Source organism: Tiliqua scincoides, chromosome 4 (genome assembly GCF_035046505.1).
Source record: "Tiliqua scincoides isolate rTilSci1 chromosome 4, rTilSci1.hap2, whole genome shotgun sequence".
In the NCBI taxonomy this organism is placed as follows: Eukaryota; Metazoa; Chordata; class Lepidosauria; order Squamata; family Scincidae; genus Tiliqua; species Tiliqua scincoides.
Window position 1 is genome coordinate 152,190,226 of NC_089824.1, and position 21,145 is coordinate 152,211,370.

The 21,145-nt window shown below is 43.4% G+C and overlaps 1 protein-coding gene across 1 annotated transcript in view; it reads left to right on the forward strand.

Moving 5' to 3' along the window:
* The window catches only part of LOC136648482 (FRAS1-related extracellular matrix protein 1-like), a 125,442-nt gene that overhangs the window by 23,604 nt on the left and 80,693 nt on the right, over positions 1 to 21,145 (forward strand). The window contains exons 13-18 of the mRNA XM_066624597.1: positions 529 to 737; positions 2,770 to 2,863; positions 5,867 to 6,119; positions 10,295 to 10,489; positions 14,237 to 14,422; positions 16,967 to 17,163. Of these exons, the coding sequence (XP_066480694.1) occupies positions 529 to 737; positions 2,770 to 2,863; positions 5,867 to 6,119; positions 10,295 to 10,489; positions 14,237 to 14,422; positions 16,967 to 17,163 (1,134 nt within the window). The remainder of the gene's footprint in view (positions 1 to 528; positions 738 to 2,769; positions 2,864 to 5,866; positions 6,120 to 10,294; positions 10,490 to 14,236; positions 14,423 to 16,966; positions 17,164 to 21,145) is intronic.

The following is a 21,145-nucleotide window of genomic DNA, read 5'->3' on the forward strand; positions in this document are numbered from 1 at the left end:
ATCACAGCTTCTTAATAACTATGCAATCACGTAAGAGCAGATGGACTGCGACACAGCAGTCTTGTGCTGGCTCATTTTGCATTTTTTTCCAGAAAACGTTTACTTTTTAAACATTTTTTAACAATCGAGACACTTTCAATTTAACTGGGCATGGGCCACTGCTCCGTTTTATTTAATTGTAATGTTCCAGGATCAGGATGTCTAGAGAAATGCTTGGTCAAGATCTTGGAAGCCACTGCCAAATAGGATAGACAGTACTGGGCTAGATGGACCAGTGGTTTGGGGGCCTAATCCTATCCAACTTTCCAGCATGGATGCATATTTGTTCCCTTATCTTGGAACTGATAGGATTGGGCTTTACAGGGAGTTCCACTGAACCTCTGAGGAAGCATGTCTGGGAGTACACTGCACAGAGCTTCACGCTCTCACTGTTGTGTAGATGGGTTGTTAGATACTGCATTCAGTGTATACTGGCATGCTGTTTCATATCATGCTTCAGTGCATTTTGTGAGCTTGTGACTGTTTTAGATTTTCACCAATCACCTAAAAACAGAGGAAGGTGCCAGTTCATTGATCACTGGACAACATCTAATGGTAACAGACTTGGACACAAAGAGCAGTGTTATCCGAATCCATTTGAAGAAATCGCCTTCCCACGGACATGTTGAGCTGCATGGTGTCGTTTTGCTGGAGGGGGAGACATTTACCCTAGGAGATTTGCACTCTCATAGTGTTAGGTAATTAATATTTTTTCATGAACCATACTTTGCCCCAATTATGGGGTGCACTGTTAAGGTTTGGTAAAACCCTTTCTTGAATATTGATTTCGTAACATTGATATTGATGGAGAATTTTCTCGATACAATATCTAGAGCAGTGGTTCTCAAACATTTTAGCCCAGAACCCACTTTTTAGAATGATAATCTGTCAGGACCCACTGGAAGTGATGTCATTAGCCTGGAAGTGATGTTGTGCCCAGAAGTGACATCATCAAGTAGGCAAAATTTTTAACAGTCCTAGACTGCAAATCTATCCACACTTACCTGGGAGTAAGCCCCATTTATAATTGTTAAAAGCATTTACATTGTAGCCTGTTAAAAGTACAGATCTCCCCAAATGCAATTTGGGGAGATCTGTACTTTTGCCACGTTGGCATCAAGACTAATATACTAAAAATAAAATATTGAAATGAATGGGGACCTACCTGAAATTGGCTCATGACCCACCTAGTGGGTCCTGACCAACAGTTTGAGAAACAATGATCTAGAGTGTTGGATTGAGACTTGGGAAATGGCCTTGGGAATGTATGGATATGGCCTTGGGCATGTAATGTGAAGCAACACTCCCTTCATCCCCTCACACTATATTAATATTTCATCCTTTAGTCTCCAGTTCTTGGCAGATCAAAGCTAATACATTACACCCAAATCAGGCAAAGCATGGTTAATGTTTGGTCACAAACCAGAATTGAAAGTATTAGGGGAGGACCTGGGAGCTCAAGGAAAAGGGTAAAATATGTGGGTCTAAGGCTTGTTCGTGTAGTGCCAAATCATGCTTTGCTGTTATGCCTGAATCTTCTCAATCTCTCTTAGAGCCCAGTCCAACTTTCCAGCCCTGATGCAGCCATGTCAACAGCTGTGTCCTGCACCCTGCAGTGGAGGAGCAGTCACGGAGGCCTCCTCAAGGTAAGGGAATGTTTGTTCCCTTACCTCAGGGCTGCATTGAGGCTGCATTGGTGCTGGAAAGTTGGTTAGGGTTGGGCTCTTATAACTGCTCTAGGCAGGAATAGAAATTTAATTAATGAAGTTCTTGGTTGTAATCAAGAGAGACCCTTAAGACATATGCTTGGGTTTGTCTGCATTCTGAGACATCCCACTTTCTGGGGCATCCCCCTTTTTGAACCACCGTTTGAATTTTCATTCTAAGTTTGCAGCAACTGCTTCTCAACTGTCTTCCAAGAGGGAGGATATTACATTGATAGTACTTCTCATATATAGGCTTTTGGGTTGCGTTCATTTCCTTCGACCACACTTTACTTTGTGCATCCCTAAATGTCTTCGATGCACACGGGAAACTTCGTGGATTTGTAGAGTGCATTTCATAAATGTCTTCTAAAAGGAAACAATAACTCCCAATAATCTAGACCAGAATTTTAGCCTCCTCCTTTCAGGGAACCTCTTCCATACCAAGTGGCCTGTAGGAAATTCCTTGGAGAATCCCTGTGCACTGAATTGGGATTAAGAGCATGTTCTAAGTGTATAGTCAACTCATGAGGAATGCTGGTTATGGGCCTGTTGGGTCTTATTGTTACCCAATGAAATGGCCCTAGAGCAGGCAACACTCCTGTAAAGCTGTATATTTTTTGATCTTCACAGTGAAGAACCTCAGTAACTCACTGAGTTTATCTTATTGAGTGTATTCAGTCTTCTCTGTTGTCTGCCTTCCTATTATCTGAATTAATTTGTATGTCTCCTGTATTGATGCATGTCATAGTAGGCCAACAGCTGTTCCTTATCTCTGACTCCTGTCCAAGAAAAAAAAAATGCATTGTTGTCATTGCCATGTCAGCAGCTGATGTAACTCATTTAGTGTCACTGAATCCCACTAGAACTGAGCAGATTCTCTCAAGTGGAGATGTGGCCAAGATCCAAATGTGTTAAGGCTATGAGCTGTAAATATGGAAGTTGATAGCCCTTATTCTTGCCCAGCCTGCTGGTTCCAAAGCATAATGAATGAATGCCCATCTTCTCTATAATTATGTTTCCAAAGGTATCAGCATGACAGTTCTGAAACCCTTGAAGACAGAGTCATATTTTCTGCAACAGATGGATTTAACACCGCAGATGGAACGCTAACAGTACAGGTAACAACAAACTCAGCAATGTACTTTACCAAAGTATAATTGGAAGGTATTAAACATGCACTAGTTTCTTCAGCTTCACTAAGCAGATTTTTCAAATTAACCTTCTCCTTAGATTCCCACAGAGATCTCCATTAAGATTGGGTCTGACATTTGGATGAAGTATCTTGGAGATAATTCTAGGTTAATAAGTAAGGGCCAAACTAGATGTGATGGCAGTAGATCTGTGTAGTAAAATAAAGTCTGTTGCCAAATACAGAGTGAATTTTCTTTTGTTCTTATGATGCTAGGGCAAGGGGGCAATTAAAGGTACAGTGAGGGCAACAGATTGTTGTTCCAGAAGGAAGCTGTTTTTTGGCAGTAGAGATGCAAAATAGGAAGTAAACTTCATCAGGCTGGGGTAAAACAGTTCCTGATGAAAAGCACTAGTGGAGACAGGGTTCAGCTCATGCAGTGCTTTGTATAGCTCTGGCAAACTTGAGTTAAATCTGCTGCTGTCCTCCTTAGTTTGTACCTAAGGTACTCTTTCAGTAAACCATGAGAACATAAGAAGAGCCTCGCTAGATCAGGCCAAAGGCCCATCTAGTCCAGCTTCCTGTATCTCAAAGTGGCCAACCACATGCTTCAGGGAACACACTAGACAACAGAAACAACCTACAGCCTGGTGCCCTCCCCTGCATCTGGCAATCAGAGGCAGCCTACCTCTACCTTGCACATACCTACCATGACTTGTAACCCATGATGAACTTTTCCTCCAGAAATTTGTCCAATACCCTCTTAAAGGTTTCTAGGCGAGATCACTACTTCCTGTGGCAAGGAGTTCCACAGACTAATTATATGCTGGGTAAAGAAATATTTTCTTTTGTCTGTCCTAACTCTCCCAACACTCAGCTTTAGTAGATGTCCCCTGGTTCTGGTGTTATGTGAGAGGGAAAAGAGCATCTTTCTATCTGCTCTATCCAGGTCCTGTATAATTTTGTATGTCTCAATCATGTCCCCCCTCAGGTGCCTGTTTTCTAGGATGAAGAGGCCCAAATGTTGTGGCCTTTCCTCATAGGGATGGTGCCCCAGCCCAATAATCATTTTGGTTTCTCTCTTCTGCACCTTTTTTCGCACCTGCACGTTTTTGCATATGCTGCATTTTATCCAGTGTGCATGCATTTACTGAAATCAGTATGTACACTTGCACAAACAAGATGGGGAAACTACCAGGGACAGCATGAGCTGTGCCGTGTGCCCAGTCTGGAGCTGAGTATTCAGATCAGACTAATGCTCGCAGGTGGCAGGAATGTAGGCCAATTGGCAGCTAATACACAGTCTGGAGATTCTGAGGGTTGGTGGCCACACTTGAAGTGACTTGCCCAAACTAAGGTATTGCTGCAAATCTGGGACCTTTATAACAAGCAGTGGCACAAGACTGGCTCTCAGGCATCAACTGCGCCTAGGATGATTCTTTTCTCTCCTGTGCTATGCGGCTTGCTTGTTGGAAGGAATAGACAATCTGTTTCTGAACTACAGGAATTGTAGTTTGAGTCCTGTGGTGCCTAACACCCAGGCTATGATGGCACTCTGGGCTTCTCTTTTGCAACACTCTATTTTCTTACATGTACCGAAGATGGAGCATAAGATACTCCTGTACTAGTGTTTCCTTACTGAGAGTCGGGTGATTGTAGATGATTGCTAGACAGATCCTAGAACATGGAAGGGTCTCTGAGAGGAATTTTATCAGAGAATACAAAGTTTATTTTGGGCCCCTTCCCAAAGAGGGAGGGTGGTGAAACAGAGTGGGGGTGGCAATGGGGGTGGGCAGAATGGGGGCAAAACAGTCAAGGGGAAAGTGGCAACAGCCGGAATAGTCTTTGGAGCCAGGTCGACCAGTCTTCCCAATGCAGAGCTCAGGTCTACCTGCTTGCCCGGTGTTGGCAGCTAGATACAGTAATATGGAAAACCAAACATGCTCCTAGGTCTCTCTAAAACCTTTTAAATAGGAAATCATTGCAGAAAAATAGCCTCATCATATTTAGGCTCACACTAGAATGGAGAGTGCCCTGTGTACACCAAAACTGACTTTTGGAGCAGCTGCAGTCCCACAGCTGTGTTTCTGAGCTCCTATGCACTCCTTAATGGGAAGCAGATCCACAAGCCAAAGAGCTACTGTAGCAGGTCAGTTTCCTCCCAGATGTGTTAAGGAATGTATGCATTCCTGGGCCTGGTGTGTATGGCTTGTGGCAGTAGTCGCTGCCCTGTGCCCACGGTAGTGCCCCCAGTATTTATTTATTTATACAGGTATTTATATGCCAACTTTCTTTGGTCGTCAGACTTTAATCCAAGGCGGTTTACATAGGCAGGCTGTTCTAAACCCCCGTAGGGATTTTTACAATTGAATAGTTCTAGTCTTTCATAGAACTCCTCGTTCCAGCTGGATTCCTTCCCTGTCTGGCCTCTCTCTGGCCCTTCGTCTCCCACGCTCCACTTGACGGCAACTCCTCTCTGCCACCGAGGGTCAGCTCATCAGTATATCAGCGTGTCGTCAGTCCTCGGCTACTTCCGGTTGTTTCGAACTGGCAGCCTCAGATCTTCAGGCATACAAGGCGGCAGCTCTACCAACTGAGCCAGACCTCCTGCCCTGGCCTGTGGGCAGTGAGTCTGGGTGATATTGGGAAATGGAAGATCCCAGGAAATTTCTGGGCCCCCTCCTTTGGCTCCTGGGCCCCCTTTCTGGCTCTGGGCATGGGTACAAATTTACCCCCCTCTCTTAGGCCCTGCGTCTGGCATGTGTTTCTTTTGCTACAATGCTTAATTCCCTTTGAAATGGATATATTTCCCCATAAGCTTTGAAAGAGTGAATTGTATTACTATTTCTTTTGCTAAATGGCAAAGAACGGCAAAAGGATATACAGGCACCCCCTGGTATCTGTGGATCTGGTACTGATTCAAGACAGATGGAATCAATTACCTTTCTTCAAGCCGTGACTTCTGTCTCCTTCTCATTTGCATTCATTCAAGATCATACCAGTTAATGATGAGCCACCAGAGCTACAGCCTGGATTAGAATCGAGTCTGGAGTGTTGGGAAGGAGGCCGAGTCATCATCAGTGCTGAATACCTCTATGCAACAGATGCTGACAGTGATGACTCCAGACTCACTTACATGATTGCCAGGGTTCCGACACATGGCATGATCCAAAAAGATGGCTTTGCAGTGGACATGTTTTCTCAACGTGATGTTGTTCAAGGATCCATCTCCTACGTACACACTGGTAACTAGCAACTTTACTCACTACTAACAGTTTCCAAGTTTACTAAGCATATCTGCAGATGTTCTTCAATAAGTCCCTTTTATGGATTATTCTTTGCTGGAAGTTTTATTACTATTGTTGAGTGGTTTTCCACATTCTGTGGTCTTGCATGCTTAATGGCAGCAGTTTATTTCTCTTGATAATTCAATGTACTACAAAACTCAGTTACTTCCTTGACTCATCAACCTCCATGCATTGTCCCTCTCAGTGCTCTTGTTCCTTTGTCCACTTAAGTATTGCTGTATGTTTGACCTCTCACAATACCAGCCAGGGCCTAAATATGAAAATAGGTAAAGATGAAACAACTTGCATTCATGCAGCAATTTTTCCATAGTTATGTACCCAGACATAACGTGCCATTGGGAGAATTTCCTCTTTCCGTGGAAAGCCTTGGAAAGCTTGCTGGGAAGCCTTATGTTGCTGTTTCAACTGTTGTGTAACACAAGTAGAAATTTTGCCATTACAGCTAAAGGACATCTGGTCTCTGATAAATAAGGCAGAGACTTTGCTCTCCTCTAAATAAAACACCTACCTATTCACTTAGTACAGAGGGAGACCACTGCAGGGAGACCACTGCATCCCAGAAAAACACTGCAACCCCAAAAAAATTCAGGCCTGCATTCTGCTGGAACACTGCGTCTTATTACCCTCCATTGCTATACAGGCATGATCTGGGCAATTGCGTCTATTGCCCAGTGTCCCAGCATACCGTGCTTCAGGTTGCCTGGGCAGACGTGACTGCCTGGAGCGTTGCAATACAGTAATGGAGGGTAATAAGACACAGCGCTGCAGCGGAATGATTAGTGTCACTCATGGGGGGAAGGATTAGGCTGGGTACTGGATCTGGCCCATGGGCTGGAGTCTGGAGAAACCTGACTTAGTATGTATCAGTGCCAACAATATACTAGCACTAGAAGGCCTACCTGATTCCCGGAGCAGGTTCTTTATATCATCTGAGGAGAGTGGAAACTGTTGCACAAAACCGGTGTGTGCAATTTTTTGGACACACAACCCTACCTTCATTCCTATACTCCTCCTATCCAGGAGAGGAAGCTTTTCCTCTCTTTAAACTTCTTCTAGGTAAGCCAGGGACCTTCCATCCTGGAATGTCAGACATGAAGCTGTAGTACTGTGTCATGAATGCAGAAGTCATTCAAGCATTTGTGATACAGTCTGGAGTTTTGGTGGAAGAATTCCACTCTCTCAAAACCATTACAGAGTAGAAATGAGTAGGTCTACCCAACCCTAGCGAGCCATTCCAATGGGTTTATTTGAAACCCATTTTAAAAATAAGGGGCCAACCTAAGAGGATCAATGGCCCCCAATTTTTAAATATTGCATTAGCATACTGTCCTGGTCTGAGATGTTGATTTAGCAAAAGATTACCCTTATGTTTGCTTGCCTTTTATTCCTGCATTGTAGGCTCATTGATAGGGTGATGAATGTGCTTAAACCTGAATTATTTTTTGAGCATTCTTTCCCCTAGTGACTCCAAGGCATTATGGATATTTTATAGATGAGATTCAGTTAGTCAGCATCTTTAACTACTGAGTAATCTTTTATTAAAATATTGTGCGCTCAATTTATCCACAGCTAGACATTTTAGATCTCATTAATTTCGGTTTTGAGAAGTACATCTTTAAATCTCTTCCACTGAAATCAAGGGAACATAAGAGTGCTTAAAATGGGTTGCATTCCACATTGTATCTGTCAGCACTCTGTAATGCAAGGTCATCTTATAATTTCATACTTAAATTTTAATTTTGAATGTACCTGTTTTTATACAATTTATATTATGCACTTTTCAAGGTGCAAAAGAGAGCGACTAAGATGATTACGGGGCTGGGGCACCTTCCTTATGAGGAAAGGCTACGGCGTTTGGGCCTCTTCAGCCTAGAAAAGAGACACTTGAGGGGGGACATGATTGAGACATACAAAATTATGCAGGGGATGGACAGAGTGGATAGGGAGATGCTCTTTACACTCTCACATAATACCAGAACCAGGGGACATCCACTAAAATTGAGTGTTGGGCAGGTTAGGACAGACAAAAGAAAATATTTCTTTACTCAGCGCGTGGTCGGTCTGTGGAACTCCTTGCCACAGGATGTGGTGCTGGCGTCTAGCCTAGACGCCTTTAAAAGGGGATTGGACAAGTTTCTGGAGGAAAAATCCATTATGGGGTACAAGCCATGATGTGTATGCGCAACCTCTTGTTTTTAGGAATGGGTTAAGTCAGAATGCCAGATGTAGGGGAGAGCACCAGGATGAGGTCTCTTGTTATCTGGTGTGCTCCCTGGGGCATTTGGTGGGCCGCTGTGAGATACAGGAAGCTGGACTAGATGGGCCTATGGCCTGATCCAGTGGGGCGGTTCTTATGTTCTTATGTTCTTAGGTACTAATGAAATGCTAACTTGCATGGAAATGTAGCCATAAAGATGAGTTGAGATTGAGTGGGCAAGCAAATGGCAACCCCACTTCCCTTACTAGTTATATTTGTCTCACTTTTCTTAGCCCCTGCTTCCTTCTGCCTCCTCTCAGTTGCCTTTACCTCCCCTTCTTTCCATCAGACTAGAACTTCCCATCAGTCCTAATGTCTAATAGCCCATTTGTGTGACCATAATAGCAAGTATGAATAGATGGAAACATCAATACAGATAGCCCAGGGGTTAAATCTCCCAAATACCGAAGCTCCCCTTAACCAGTGATAGATTGGCTTCTCCTCCCACTTCCTAGATTCAAAAAGTGAATGAAAGAGGAAGTATGGAGGTGTAGTAGGCTATAGTCCTCCACTATTCTCTCTTCTGCATGTTTTCTCTTGTTTCATTACTGTTGTTTCTGTGCGTGAAACAAATACCGAAGCTCCCCTTAACCAGTGATAGACTGGCTTCTCCTCCCACTTCCTAGATTCAAAAAGTGAATGAAAGAGGAAGTATGGAGGTGTAGTAGGCTATAGTCCTCCACTATTCTCTCTTCTGCATGTTTTCTCTTGTTTCATTACTGTTGTTTCTGTGCGTGAAACAAATACCGAAGCTCCCCTTAACCAGTGATAGACTGGCTTCTCCTCCCACTTCCTAGATTCAAAAAGTGAATGAAAGAGGAAGTATGGAGGTGTAGTAGGCTATAGTCCTCCACTATTCTCTCTTCTGCATGTTTTCTCTTGTTTCATTACTGTTGTTTCTGTGCGTGGAACGTTGGGTGGGATTGACTTTATCAGCGCATCCAAACCCTCCCTTTCAGCCACTTTGTCACCCACTTCTGTACTTATGAGTAGGAATATAATGTCAGAGTTGGCCTCCAGGTCAGTCATTATGAAATTGAACTAGTGTAAGAAGATTGTATCCACCATGTATTGTGCCCAGCATGTTTCTTGTATTCTATGTCTCAAGAATGGTGACTTTACATTAAAAAAAAAAAAAAAGGCTTTCCCTCCCATACTGTGGATTATTGGAAAAATTAAGGTCATCCTGTGGAAGGCACTTTCAATGGAAGCAAGTTGTATTTGTAGAAAATGTTAAGTAGAATAGTTTAAAGCAGGGATTGTCAAATTCCTCCCACTACCATGACCCACCTGTTCAGTGGCAGAGAGTGCTGTAAGCAAACCACCTCCTTCTCTAGTGCCATGCCTCTGAAGGCCTCTGCAGGCCTCCGGAAGCAACCAGAAGTAACTTCACAAACCTGGAAGTGAAAGGAAAGCAACTTTCTGGTTGTTTCTGATCACCAGTGGAGGCCTGGCACAGTCTCCAATTGCATCTGTAGGGCTCCAATTCTGAGCCAGTTGAATGAAAGGGCAGGTGGGAGGGCCCAACCCAGGACCCAGTGGACATCAGGTTGTGACTCACAGTTTAAGAAACCCTGGTTTAGATGACTTATACACCTTTAAAGTAAACTGAAAGATGCTTCTTTTTTCTTGAAGTGTGTTGATTTCTTGGTTACTTTATGTGCAAATCCCATTCAGAAATTGGGCAATTTTAGTCTAGGGAAGGTCATCCTGCCCCCTGTACAAAAAAACTAGTCATTGAAATCCATACTTTATTGCTACTATTTGTCAAGAGAATGCTTAATATCTCCTATTTATTTGAAAACCTGGTAGTACATTTAGACCTCTGAATTTTGCATTGCGCGTGTTTTTCTAGGAGGTGAAATAGGACATAAATACATTATGGACACTGTAACTCTCATCATCTCTGATGGAGAGGCTGGGATAATGGACCCCTGTTGCACCGATGGAAATCTTCCACCAGCTGTGCCATTTCACCACAGTTTACCGGTGTATGATCTGAACATTACAGTGCTGCCTGTTAATAACCAGTTACCGACCATTCACACTGGTATGTGTTTGCTCAACTCTTCATACTGTTCAATGCATTAAGGTTAGAAAACTTAACTATATCTTACAGTCCATGGTTCAGATCACACTGTGGTCTTTGTTGTGTCATCTAAAGCTGTTAAAATAAGTGCTGAGCTTTGTGGTTGAGCAGGGGTGAAGATTACAATCAAAGTGTCTTATAAGCACAGCTAAGTAAATAGAACAAAAATGGTAGTCATTTTCCATGGATGCTTGTAAGGGAAACTGGAGTCATACAAAGGTGATTCTTCATGGTTGATGGTTTCTTAAATACAGTTGTAAAAAAATTGCACAAAAACAGCGCCGCTGTTGGGCGCCGCTAAAGTGAGTAGCCCCATTGCGGGGCTACCTCCCTTGCCCGGGGGAAGGGAACGAACATCTCCTACTCCCGAGGTGCCTCCTGCGGTAGAGCGGGAGGCGCTGGATTCGGCGGCAGCCCTCGTGGTGCCACCGAGCAGGGGCTCCCCAGGCAGCTCAGGACTGGGCTGCGCATTAGGATTCGGCAGTGAATTGTGTAGCATTCAAACATAAAAGAAAAAGTGTTTCTAAATCTGTGGCTGAAAAGCAAACTTTTTTTCTCCCAAGATAGTATAAATTGCTCCCAGCCCAATCCTATGGGCATGTAGCACTGGCAGAACTCGTGTTCCTCCAGTGCCATTGCCTCATGGCAATCCTGAAAACACTTCTGGCACACAGATTTGTGTGCTGCCAGTGCACCAGTGAGAAGCCTTCCCCTGTACACTGGGTCTGTAGAGAGGACCCACCAATGGAGGTAAAGTGGCGAGGAAAGCAGGACAGGGTGGAATGAGGTGGCAACAGGGGCAGGAGGAATGAGGCTGTGACCGGGGAGGGCAGAATGGGGATGGGGGAAAGGTGGATCAAGCCCATGAAGTGACAGCGGCAGCCACCAAATCCTAACCCCTTTCCCAGGCACAATCTACTGTACTGGGTGAATGCCGAAATTGCTGGCTTGGGCTGTATAGGCCCCTCTGTGTCACGGAGAGAACGTCAATGGATTGCTACTAATCCAATCCTAATATAACTCTGAACAAAACTAATCTACACGTGATCAGTGTGGCACGGATTCTTCTGTATAGACTGATGTAGAGATTTTGTACTTTGAAGCATAATGCACAAACAATCTCCATCTATTTCCAGCAATAAATGTTTGCAATTTGATTTGACTGTGAAAATTCAACTACAAAATGCTAGAATTGGCATTTAACTGCTGGAATCTGTTTTGGGCTTCCGAAACAACATGGTGCTGTCATTTCACTGTTTTAACCATCTGTTTCGAAACATCAGAAATCTAAATGCAAAACTGGATTCATAAAGTATTAGCGAGAGATTTCGGCCTGTACACAAAGTAGCATTGTTTTGCCATGCCTCAACTTGTTGCTTGACATCTTGGATTATTTAGCTTGGAGCACTTGAAAACAGGCAACATTTAATCCAATTCTTCCTGTTTGGTCAGGGGTAGCATGAACAGTTAAAAACGACTTCATTTAATTAAGAATTTTGGATTGCATTTTGGTATTGCTAGATGACTACAATACTGAAATTTCTTGGGAGTGGCATTAGCCCAAGGTCTAATGTTCAAACAGGAAGTGAACAGCATAAAGCCTGTGGTTCTTGGGGGGGGGGGGGTGCAAATTCTGCTATGATTGTGTTAAGCCTTGAATTATGGTAGTTCTCCTAATTCTCTCATGGAAAACTACCTGAGTTTTCCTGGAGTGGAAACCAAACCTGGAATTTAAATGTACAAAATATGTCTGTCATTAAACTGATATTTCTGTCGTCCTATCTCAATGAAAATGTAGCTATGTATTTGAATTTTCTTTCTGAACTTCACACTGGCAATACAACTGAGACTAAAAGCTCCATAGCTCTTTTAGGAGAAGAGTACTTGGAAAAATTCAACTGGTGCAGAAGAGTGAGCAAGGTCACTAGTGACACAGCTCCGTTCCGTCTGTGCCAACGTGCTCTTAGTAGTAAGAATTCAGCAGCCCGATATATTGTAGCTGTATTCATTATTGCTGACCTATTTTGTAGTTCCATATTTTTAGTTTAATTAAACATTAGCATTAAACATGCTTTAAAAAGCTGGTTATTTATTTGCGCTTGGTAATGGAACAAAGCTTCTTTTTTTTTTTTAGTAATTAAATGCGATCAGCATTTTTAATAAAGAAATTACGTGCAATTCTCCCTAACACCATAAGATCCTCACTGTCATACTTGTCTCCAGAGAGAAGGAACATTGTCTGTTGCCCTATGGGGACAAAAGGTTACTAGTGCTTGAGATGTCCCCAAAATGAAAAGAAGCAATAAAAAGTTTCCAAAAGATCAGTGCAAACAAAGAACGTAGTCGATATGCATCAAAAACTGCCATTTTAGTATACGTAGCTTTGTTTCAGATCAATAAACTTGTTAATTGTAAATGTTTGAATGTTTAGTTGGGGAAAAAAAGCTACAAATGAAAAGGTATCTGTGGGAAAACCCAGAGTTTAGGCACATGTTTCAGAATTTCTTCTGTTAATCCTACTGCTCAAGTTCACAGTCTGAATGTTGGTCAGTAGACAAAAGGTTAATAGGTGAATACAGATTATTTCAGACAAAATGGCTATTGTACATTACAGCTGCAATCCTATACACACTTACCTGGGAGTAAGTTCCATTCTATTCTGCGATCTTACTTCTGAGTAGACATGCATTGGATTTCACTGTAAGATTGGAGCTTAAAAATAAGAGCATTTCACTAAAGCTGAATCCGTAACAAAGTTTGGTATGGCATTTTTAAAAAACACCCGGGTTTGGAAATGTTAATTGTAAGAGAGCCTAAAAAAATACCACGTGTTTATTCCCATGCAAAAAGAAAGGTTAAAAATATACATAACGGCCTAATCCTATCCCGCCCGCCCCCCACTGATGCAGCTGCTCTACTGGAGTGCATGCTGCATCCTGTGGGTGTGGCAGTCTTGGAGGTCTTCTCTGGGTAAACCTCAGAGGCCCAAATTGGGCCACTTGGACTCTGTGTGGACCTGGGTTGGGGGATTTGTTCCAGGAAGGGGGTTTGAATTTGGTGCTGTCACCCTCCTCCCCTGTCCCTGTCACTACCTGTTTTTCCTGCCCCTGTTCTGCCCTTCCCTATCAGCTTACCTGGGTTGGCACGCCTGCAGCATTTCATTGCCATGCATAGGGTAACTTCTGCCTCTCTGCCAATGCTCTGGCAGTGCGCAACTTCACATGCTACCAGAGTTGCTTTTACCATAATGCAGTATCCACTGGCAGAATGCCCAACAGGATTGGGCCGTGAAAGATGAATATTGTCAGAGGGACAAATTGTTTGGATGCAATTATCACAGCAATGCTATGATGTGCTAATAAAATGTCATATATGGAGACCTTGATTCTGATACCAGCCTCAGAATGTATATATCAATGATAATTTGGAACAGTACAGTATAGCTGTACACATGCTTTAGGCGCTTACAAGAAAGACTGTTAACTTTTGCTGCTCTCTGTAAATGAGTAGAGAGATGCACCAGCCCAATAGAGCTGCGTAAGTCATCCAGAGTGGAAACAAAAAGTGTTGCTAGTGCTTATCTCAGCAGCTGCCGTCTAGATCGATATCTGATTCTGTTGAGCGAGTAAACATGATGACTTAGGTTGTAACTAAGAAGAGACTAAGTAAATTGAGAATAGTATGAATAATGTACTGTCTTTTCTCAAGGAGAGATATTTGTAGTAGATGAGGGGTCTTCAGCATGTATCGGTTTGCAATATCTGGAAGCTTCAGATGAAGACTCAAAGCCAGAGGAACTAACTTTCCTGTTGGAGACAAGCCCTCAGTATGGTTACCTGGAGAACATCCTTCCCACACCTGGATATGAGAAAAGCAATGCTGGAGTTAATATAAGTGAGTTGTAGATTTTGTTCCTCAACTTTAAATACTTTAAAGTAAAGGCCAGGGGGAGGGGAGTGTGTATTATCATATACAGTATTCTGAAGGAGAAACTAATTAGTACAAGACCTGAGCTTCAGTTTGAATGTAGGTGTGTTGCCGAAAGATCATGCTATGTTTTTGAGTAGGAGGGTGTAGAAGAATGTTCAAGAGTAGTTTGCTATATCCAAGCTAGCTAACTTACTTAAAAAAATTATGGAATTGCAGTCTCCTTCCTTAGCATAATTTAAAAATATACACATAGAACTGACCATTGTGACAAAAGGGAAAGGCCCCGGTGTACAATAAGATCCCTGAGAAATCTTAAACAAGTGTTTCAGGAAATGCCCAAACACTTCTGCCACAATAGATTTGTATTCTGTTCTCCTCCATCAACATCTGTCAAACCCACTGAATGGGGAAACAGTTTCCTGTGCTGTGTTGACTAAGGGCACGATCCTAACCAGCTCTGCTCAGAAGTAAGTCCTATTTTGTTCAATGGGGCTTACTCTCAGGAAAGTGTGGTTAGGATTGAAGCCTTAGATAAACAAGTAGATCCATACCCAACTTGACCCCCCAAAAAGAGACTGACATTCGAAGGCAAATTTACAATGCATTCCTTTGCCTGCATATTCAGAAATGTTCTATTAAGCTTTGTGGGACTTACTCTTAAGTAAGGGGCCTTTTAAAAATAGTCCCAACTGCACTGTTCTGTGTGCAGAACCAATGGTTGGAGGTGTGTCTGAATGGTGCAGAGCTGTGGGTGGAGCTAATTGCATGGGTATATTTCTGATGGAACTGGCGGTATCCCTTTAGGATTGATTTTTTTCCCCATGGGGAAAACTTTGATGTGGTTTGTTTACCAAGATGTAGCCCATAGATGTATGGGATCTGTCTGCTTATGGAAAACTGACTCCCATATGACTGTGTCATATACTCCCAGGGTTTTGGGGTGCTCAGAGTTCTTGGTTCTCGAACCCTAGAGCCCTCAAGGACCCCTGTTCGGTAGTACTGCCACCACCCTGTACGTGTCAGTGTCTCAGTCCAGGGACACCAAGACCCTCTAGGCTTAATTCTATCCCTTGCAGGCACTGAGCACTTTCTTTAATTAAAGCCTCAGTCCTCAAGTTACTAGTCCTCAATGAGTATTTGGTAGCTTGCTGAACGGCTAGGCAGGATTCTGAACCTTTTTCCCCAACAGACAATGAACAACTTAGTAAAAGGATTTTTACTTTATTAAATGTATAGGGTTACATAAAGTTACAAAAGGCAACAAATGCTAGAGGCATAAAACTTCTAGGAAACATATCAGCATTAAAATAACAAAGCTAACTGGCTATTTCTATTATTCCCTAACTCTCACCTGGGTCAGCTTTCTTTTGTAGATCTTTCAGCTCCAGGTTACCTATGAGGCCACATGGCCCTGGTGGACCAGGCTCTCAACCTGCAGGATGTTGCACCCACAGCCTTTTCCACCAAAAAGACCCTGACACACCCCTTGGGCTTTGTTCTTATACATCTCAGGCTAACAGCATGGAGGTGACTCTATTTATTTAAACTGTCCAATCAGAAGCTCTTGGGGACAGAATCTTCCCGAAGTGGGGCTGGATGCTAGTCCTCTTAGCTCTTCCCCTCCCAACTGGAGATCCACAGCTGCATTCCATCCTTGATGGGCGCCTTTCTGTCTGCATACGTGTTACATTATTACCTTCCATTGAATTGTTAATTTTGTTGGCTGTTGTTACTCACATCCTTGCAGCTAGGAACTGCAAGCCACTTCTCTGTTACTGGTTTACTTTGGTTCAGGCTCTACATGCTACTAGGCCTAAACTGAACATATTCACGACAGGCTGGAACTAAACCTAAAGGGAACTCAAACAACCTCTTTTCTTGGCTCTTCATCAGTCTGCTGTTAGGTCTCTCCTTGATCATTTGTTCTCTTCCTTTGGGATATGTGTTGCTTAATTAGTCAGATAAACACTGGTCTTCCAGGTGCTCATACACTGGAATTGACAATTATAATTGTAATTATGCTAGAATTCAATAACAGTTTCCTGCCGTAGGTTATAAAGTGGTTCCCAAGCTTTTTTGACTGGCAGCTCCATTGACCTACTGAGCCATTGGCCACAACTCCCCATTAGGGCTACAATCCTATATACACTGTATGGGATAGTGGGTTTTTTTGTTTGTTTTTTGCAAGAATTTCGTGGCTCCCTGGGGAACTGTGGTACACAGTTTGGGAACCACTATTGCAGCATATCACAAATCATATTGGGAACCAGAAGGAGATGCTTTTAATAACAATTCTACACATTGCATATTTTTGGTTTACGCACATGATAATTTACTTGTGCATCTTAATGTGTTTAGTATGAATGGTAAAAACATGTACTGTCCAATATACTTGTCAAACAGCCAAGACTGACCTCTTCTCTTTTTGAGTATGACCTTATTGGTGAATGTGTCAAATGGCAGAATGAATTTAATTCTCTTTTTTCACACTTCAATTCTCTCCAAAAGGTTTATTCACTTTTCAGAGTCTCCAGTCTGGTTATATTAACTATGTCCAGTCCAAGCATAAGGGGTCAGAACCCCTCTCTGATCTCTTCATGATAGCAGTTAGTGACGGCGTTCACAAGTCTATGGCAAGACCTTTCTACGTCGTCATTGTTCCAGTGAATGATGAAATCCCAGTGCTACAAATTAAGAATATAACGGTAAGATAAGATAATTTTCCACTGAAATTTCTTGCTGGCTGTAGAGTTTTTTACACCTGACAAGAGTCAGGAATCTAGTGAACAAGGCTGAGCATCATAATAATGTGGTGAACCATTGGAGACAGCGGTTTCTTAACTGTACCAGGTGTATCATCACTGTGCAGATGTACACTGTCGTTATTTAAAATATGCTTTTAAACTATCTGAAAGGGTATAAAAGACCAATGTTCAAATGAAAGACAACATAGTGTGTAGCAAAAAAGTGTCTCATATTTTTGTACAAGACGTTTTGTCAAGATAATGTTCGCTGTTAATCATTCCGAACAACACTTTTAATTTACAAAGTTCTTTACATTTTCCATATATTTAGCATATATTTATTACCCAGCACCCCGCAATAAAGACACAGGCACGGGCATATGGTACAAAGGGCCACTTTATTAACTATTTAAATATACTTCAGATTGCAACAGGGCCTAACAAATAAGTCATGCGGGTTCTACATGGGGGAAACGGAGCTGCCCGTCTACTTCCCCCTATAGTGATTTGGGCGACCACACCAGACTCTGGGCAGTGTCAGTACAAGCCTGCCGCCCCCTTCATTGTCACCCCAAAGGGGCAAGGTGGCAGGCTAGCTCAGGCCACCCGAGCGAACCCGCGGTGCGCCTTGACCACCAGGCCGAGGTTCATCCAGCCTGCCTCAACCAGCCAGGAATGCCAGCATGACCAAGCGTGGAGTCCACCCGGACCTTGCCACCCTGCGGTGTACACCGATATGACCTTACCTACCCAAAACCTGCACGACACCTGCCTAAAGTGACCAAGAAGACCTATGGAAAAACCCCATTCCGCCCCTAACTCCACAGTCCGGGGTAGGCAAAAAACCACCAACCGATGTGCCAATTAGGCTGATGGCAAAAATTCCTACCCGGCCCCAGAAGCCGACCAGCTAGTCTCGGACTGCCAAAGAGTGGGCAGGTGGGTGACCGCTGCCTGGTCCCGACTGCATGGGCTTCTCTGTGCAGCCTGCACGTGGCCCCAGACCAATTAGCCCCCAGCCAATCGGCTGCGAGTCTGGCCCGTTCTGTGTCTCGTGAGGGGGCAGGGTAAACGTTGGTGGCGCGCTAATACACTTGCCACCAGAATTCAGGTGAGAAAATCATGGTTGTGTCAAAGAATTAGAATTCATATTAAAGAAGACCTATGTTTTGTTCTGTTTTTTCAGAACTTCATCAGGGAAAACACACCTGGACAGCACATGTTGCTAGAGAGCAAACCAGAAATAGCAGTTAAAAAACCAGTACCCTCCAAGTGCTTTACATTTTGTTCAGGTTTTATCCTTTGAGCCAAACCAGATGAGAGGCAAAAGACTGTGATTAGAACTCCTTCCATTTTTTTTTTTAAAGCAGTCGGGTGTGGGGGTGGGCAAGTCAGAGCAGGTAAGCCAATTATTTAGATGGGCAGACCAATACTAACCAACCTTTCCATGCCATGATGCAGCAGCACCGAAGTGGTCTTTGCTGCATCCAGTGCAGAAAGCGGCTGCTAGCGGCTGCTGCTAGTGACTTCTGGTGGTCTCCCCAAGAAGGAGACATTAGTCTTCTTCCCCTGGGATAAGCTCCAGCAGCCATGATGGGGCTACTTGGTCTTGTGCCAGCAATATTGCTGGCACAGACTTGACCAGCCTTGTGTTGGTGAATCAGGCCCAGGAGGGGAGGATAGGCTCTGGTGGGAGCCTCCACTGTAGCCTCCACCCCCTCCCAGGCCCACACCACCCCAACCTCTTCCTGTCCCATTACACCCCTTCCCCACCTCCATTCTGCCCTTCTCTTGCTCCCTGCTAGCCTGCAGAGAGCCTACCTGCTCCAGCAGGCGCTGGCCTCCAACTGATGCAGGCCTGTCCAATGGACCAAGATCCTCCGTGCTACTACAACATGCCTTATGGCACATTTGCAGCAGTGAGTTCATCCATCCTGGGCAGTACCAGGCTTAGCACTGTGCTGTTAATTGCTTCTAATGCCACTATATGCCCTGCAAAAGCAGGACCCAATGACAAGAGTACGATTTAGCACTTTCCCCTCATTTCGGAATCTAGTACTGATAGATGTGCATGTTAGTCAATTGTAGAATAGAGAGATGCGTGGCTCAAACAGGCATAGGAAATTGGAAGGAAGTATAAATTAAATAATCAATAATAAATTATAATAGGAACATGAGTCAAAGAATGAAAATGACAACGAAATATTTGAAACCCCACAAGTTTATTTTGGATGGGGCAGTTGTGGATGTGGCTTCATAATCCTCTGTATGTTCACTGTATGCTCCGTATTCAAATGGAGAGAGGGAGGCAGATTGCTGGCTTTCATGATATAAATATAAGAGCCCTGTAAATTTGGGCCTCCATATGTGGTTCTCAGCTGGTATCTGTCCCTGAATGAAAAACATGTGAACAGAGAAATTAAGGCTACACACATGGAGGCTGAACTTGAAAGCAGAGAAATTGCACCTGAGAATATTCTGCTTTGGAGGATCGTGGAATGCACAGAAGATGAATAATAGCTCAAGCCCTCCTTAATGTGATACATCATTAGTGTGTTTCAAAGAGCAAGGTATCATGACTGACAGTAGCACTTGCTACTTGTTTAATTAAACACTGAATATATCTGGAGTTCAGCCGGAATGATAACAGTCCTCCAGGCATTTGTATTGGAAGATTGGACAGAAAATATCTGGGCAGTCCATTCTGTTGAGATTTTGTGGTTGAAATGTTGTTGAGATTAGACTTGGTCTCAAAGCCAGCTCAGTAGTAGACTGAAAGAAGGTATCCTGCTATTGTTGTTACTCCCCTTTGTAAAACTGGAAGAAAACAGAAGCCACCTTCCATAATTTTATGTACGTATTATAGGTTGGGCATCCCTTATCCAGAATTCCAAAATACAAAGTACAAAGTACACTGGGCATTCCAGAACCCCCAGTTGATAAAAAATAAATTAGTGGATACCAAATCAGTGGAAAAATAGCTTTAAAGACTCACTTTGAGGTTTCTTACTGTTACACGTATTGCTCATTCAGCCACTAGATGAGAGGAATAATGAAATCTAATGGAATGAAATTGTGATTATTTAACAGCGAGGAGGTAAAAAAATTGATTTTGATGCTTTTTTATTTGTTACAAAGCATTTAAAGGTGGACCCTGGTATCAGTGGATGCCAAATCAGTGGATAAGGAGTTCCCACCTGTGTTCTGAAATACAGAACGTTTTTGAGTGCCAATGTGATTCTTTTCAACTTTTCTGAAATAAAATCACAAACTGTGTTTTATGCACAAAATTATTTAAAATATTGCATAAAATTACCTTCAGGCTATGTGTATAAGGGATATATGAAACATCAATGAATTTTGTGCTTAGACTTGGGTCCTAACATCAGTATCTTTCATTATGTATATTCTGCTGGGGGGGGTCTGCCAGGGGCTACAGGGGCTGGGCTGGACTGGACTTACCAGAGCCTCCAGCAGCCTCCTGGGGGTGCGAGGAGACCTGTGTGAGCATCTACAGGACTCCCCAGGTCTTAAAGTGAAAGCGCAGTGATTGCGCCCCACTTCCAGTTTTGCGGAGGTGGAGTGCAATCGCTGCGCTTTCACTTTTGAAGACATGGGGAACCCTGCAGTTACTCGTGCAGGGCTCCCTGGGCTCCCGGGAGGCTGCAAGAGGCTCTGGTAAGTCCATCTAAACCTTTGCAGCCCCCTTAGTGACGCGATCCTGGGGATTGCGTCGCTGCCTTCCCCTGCCCCAGCAAGGAGTTACTGTGGGGCTCGAGCTCCCTTGTAGTTTGAGAATGGCTGCAGTATTGAATGATTTTGAGTGGCTCAAACAATGCTCCTTCTCCCAACCAAGGATTTTGAAAAATTCTTGCAAAATTGACCCTAAAGGTGGACCTTGCTTGAAAAAAATCCTCATGCTGGCATTTCTAAATATTGAGGT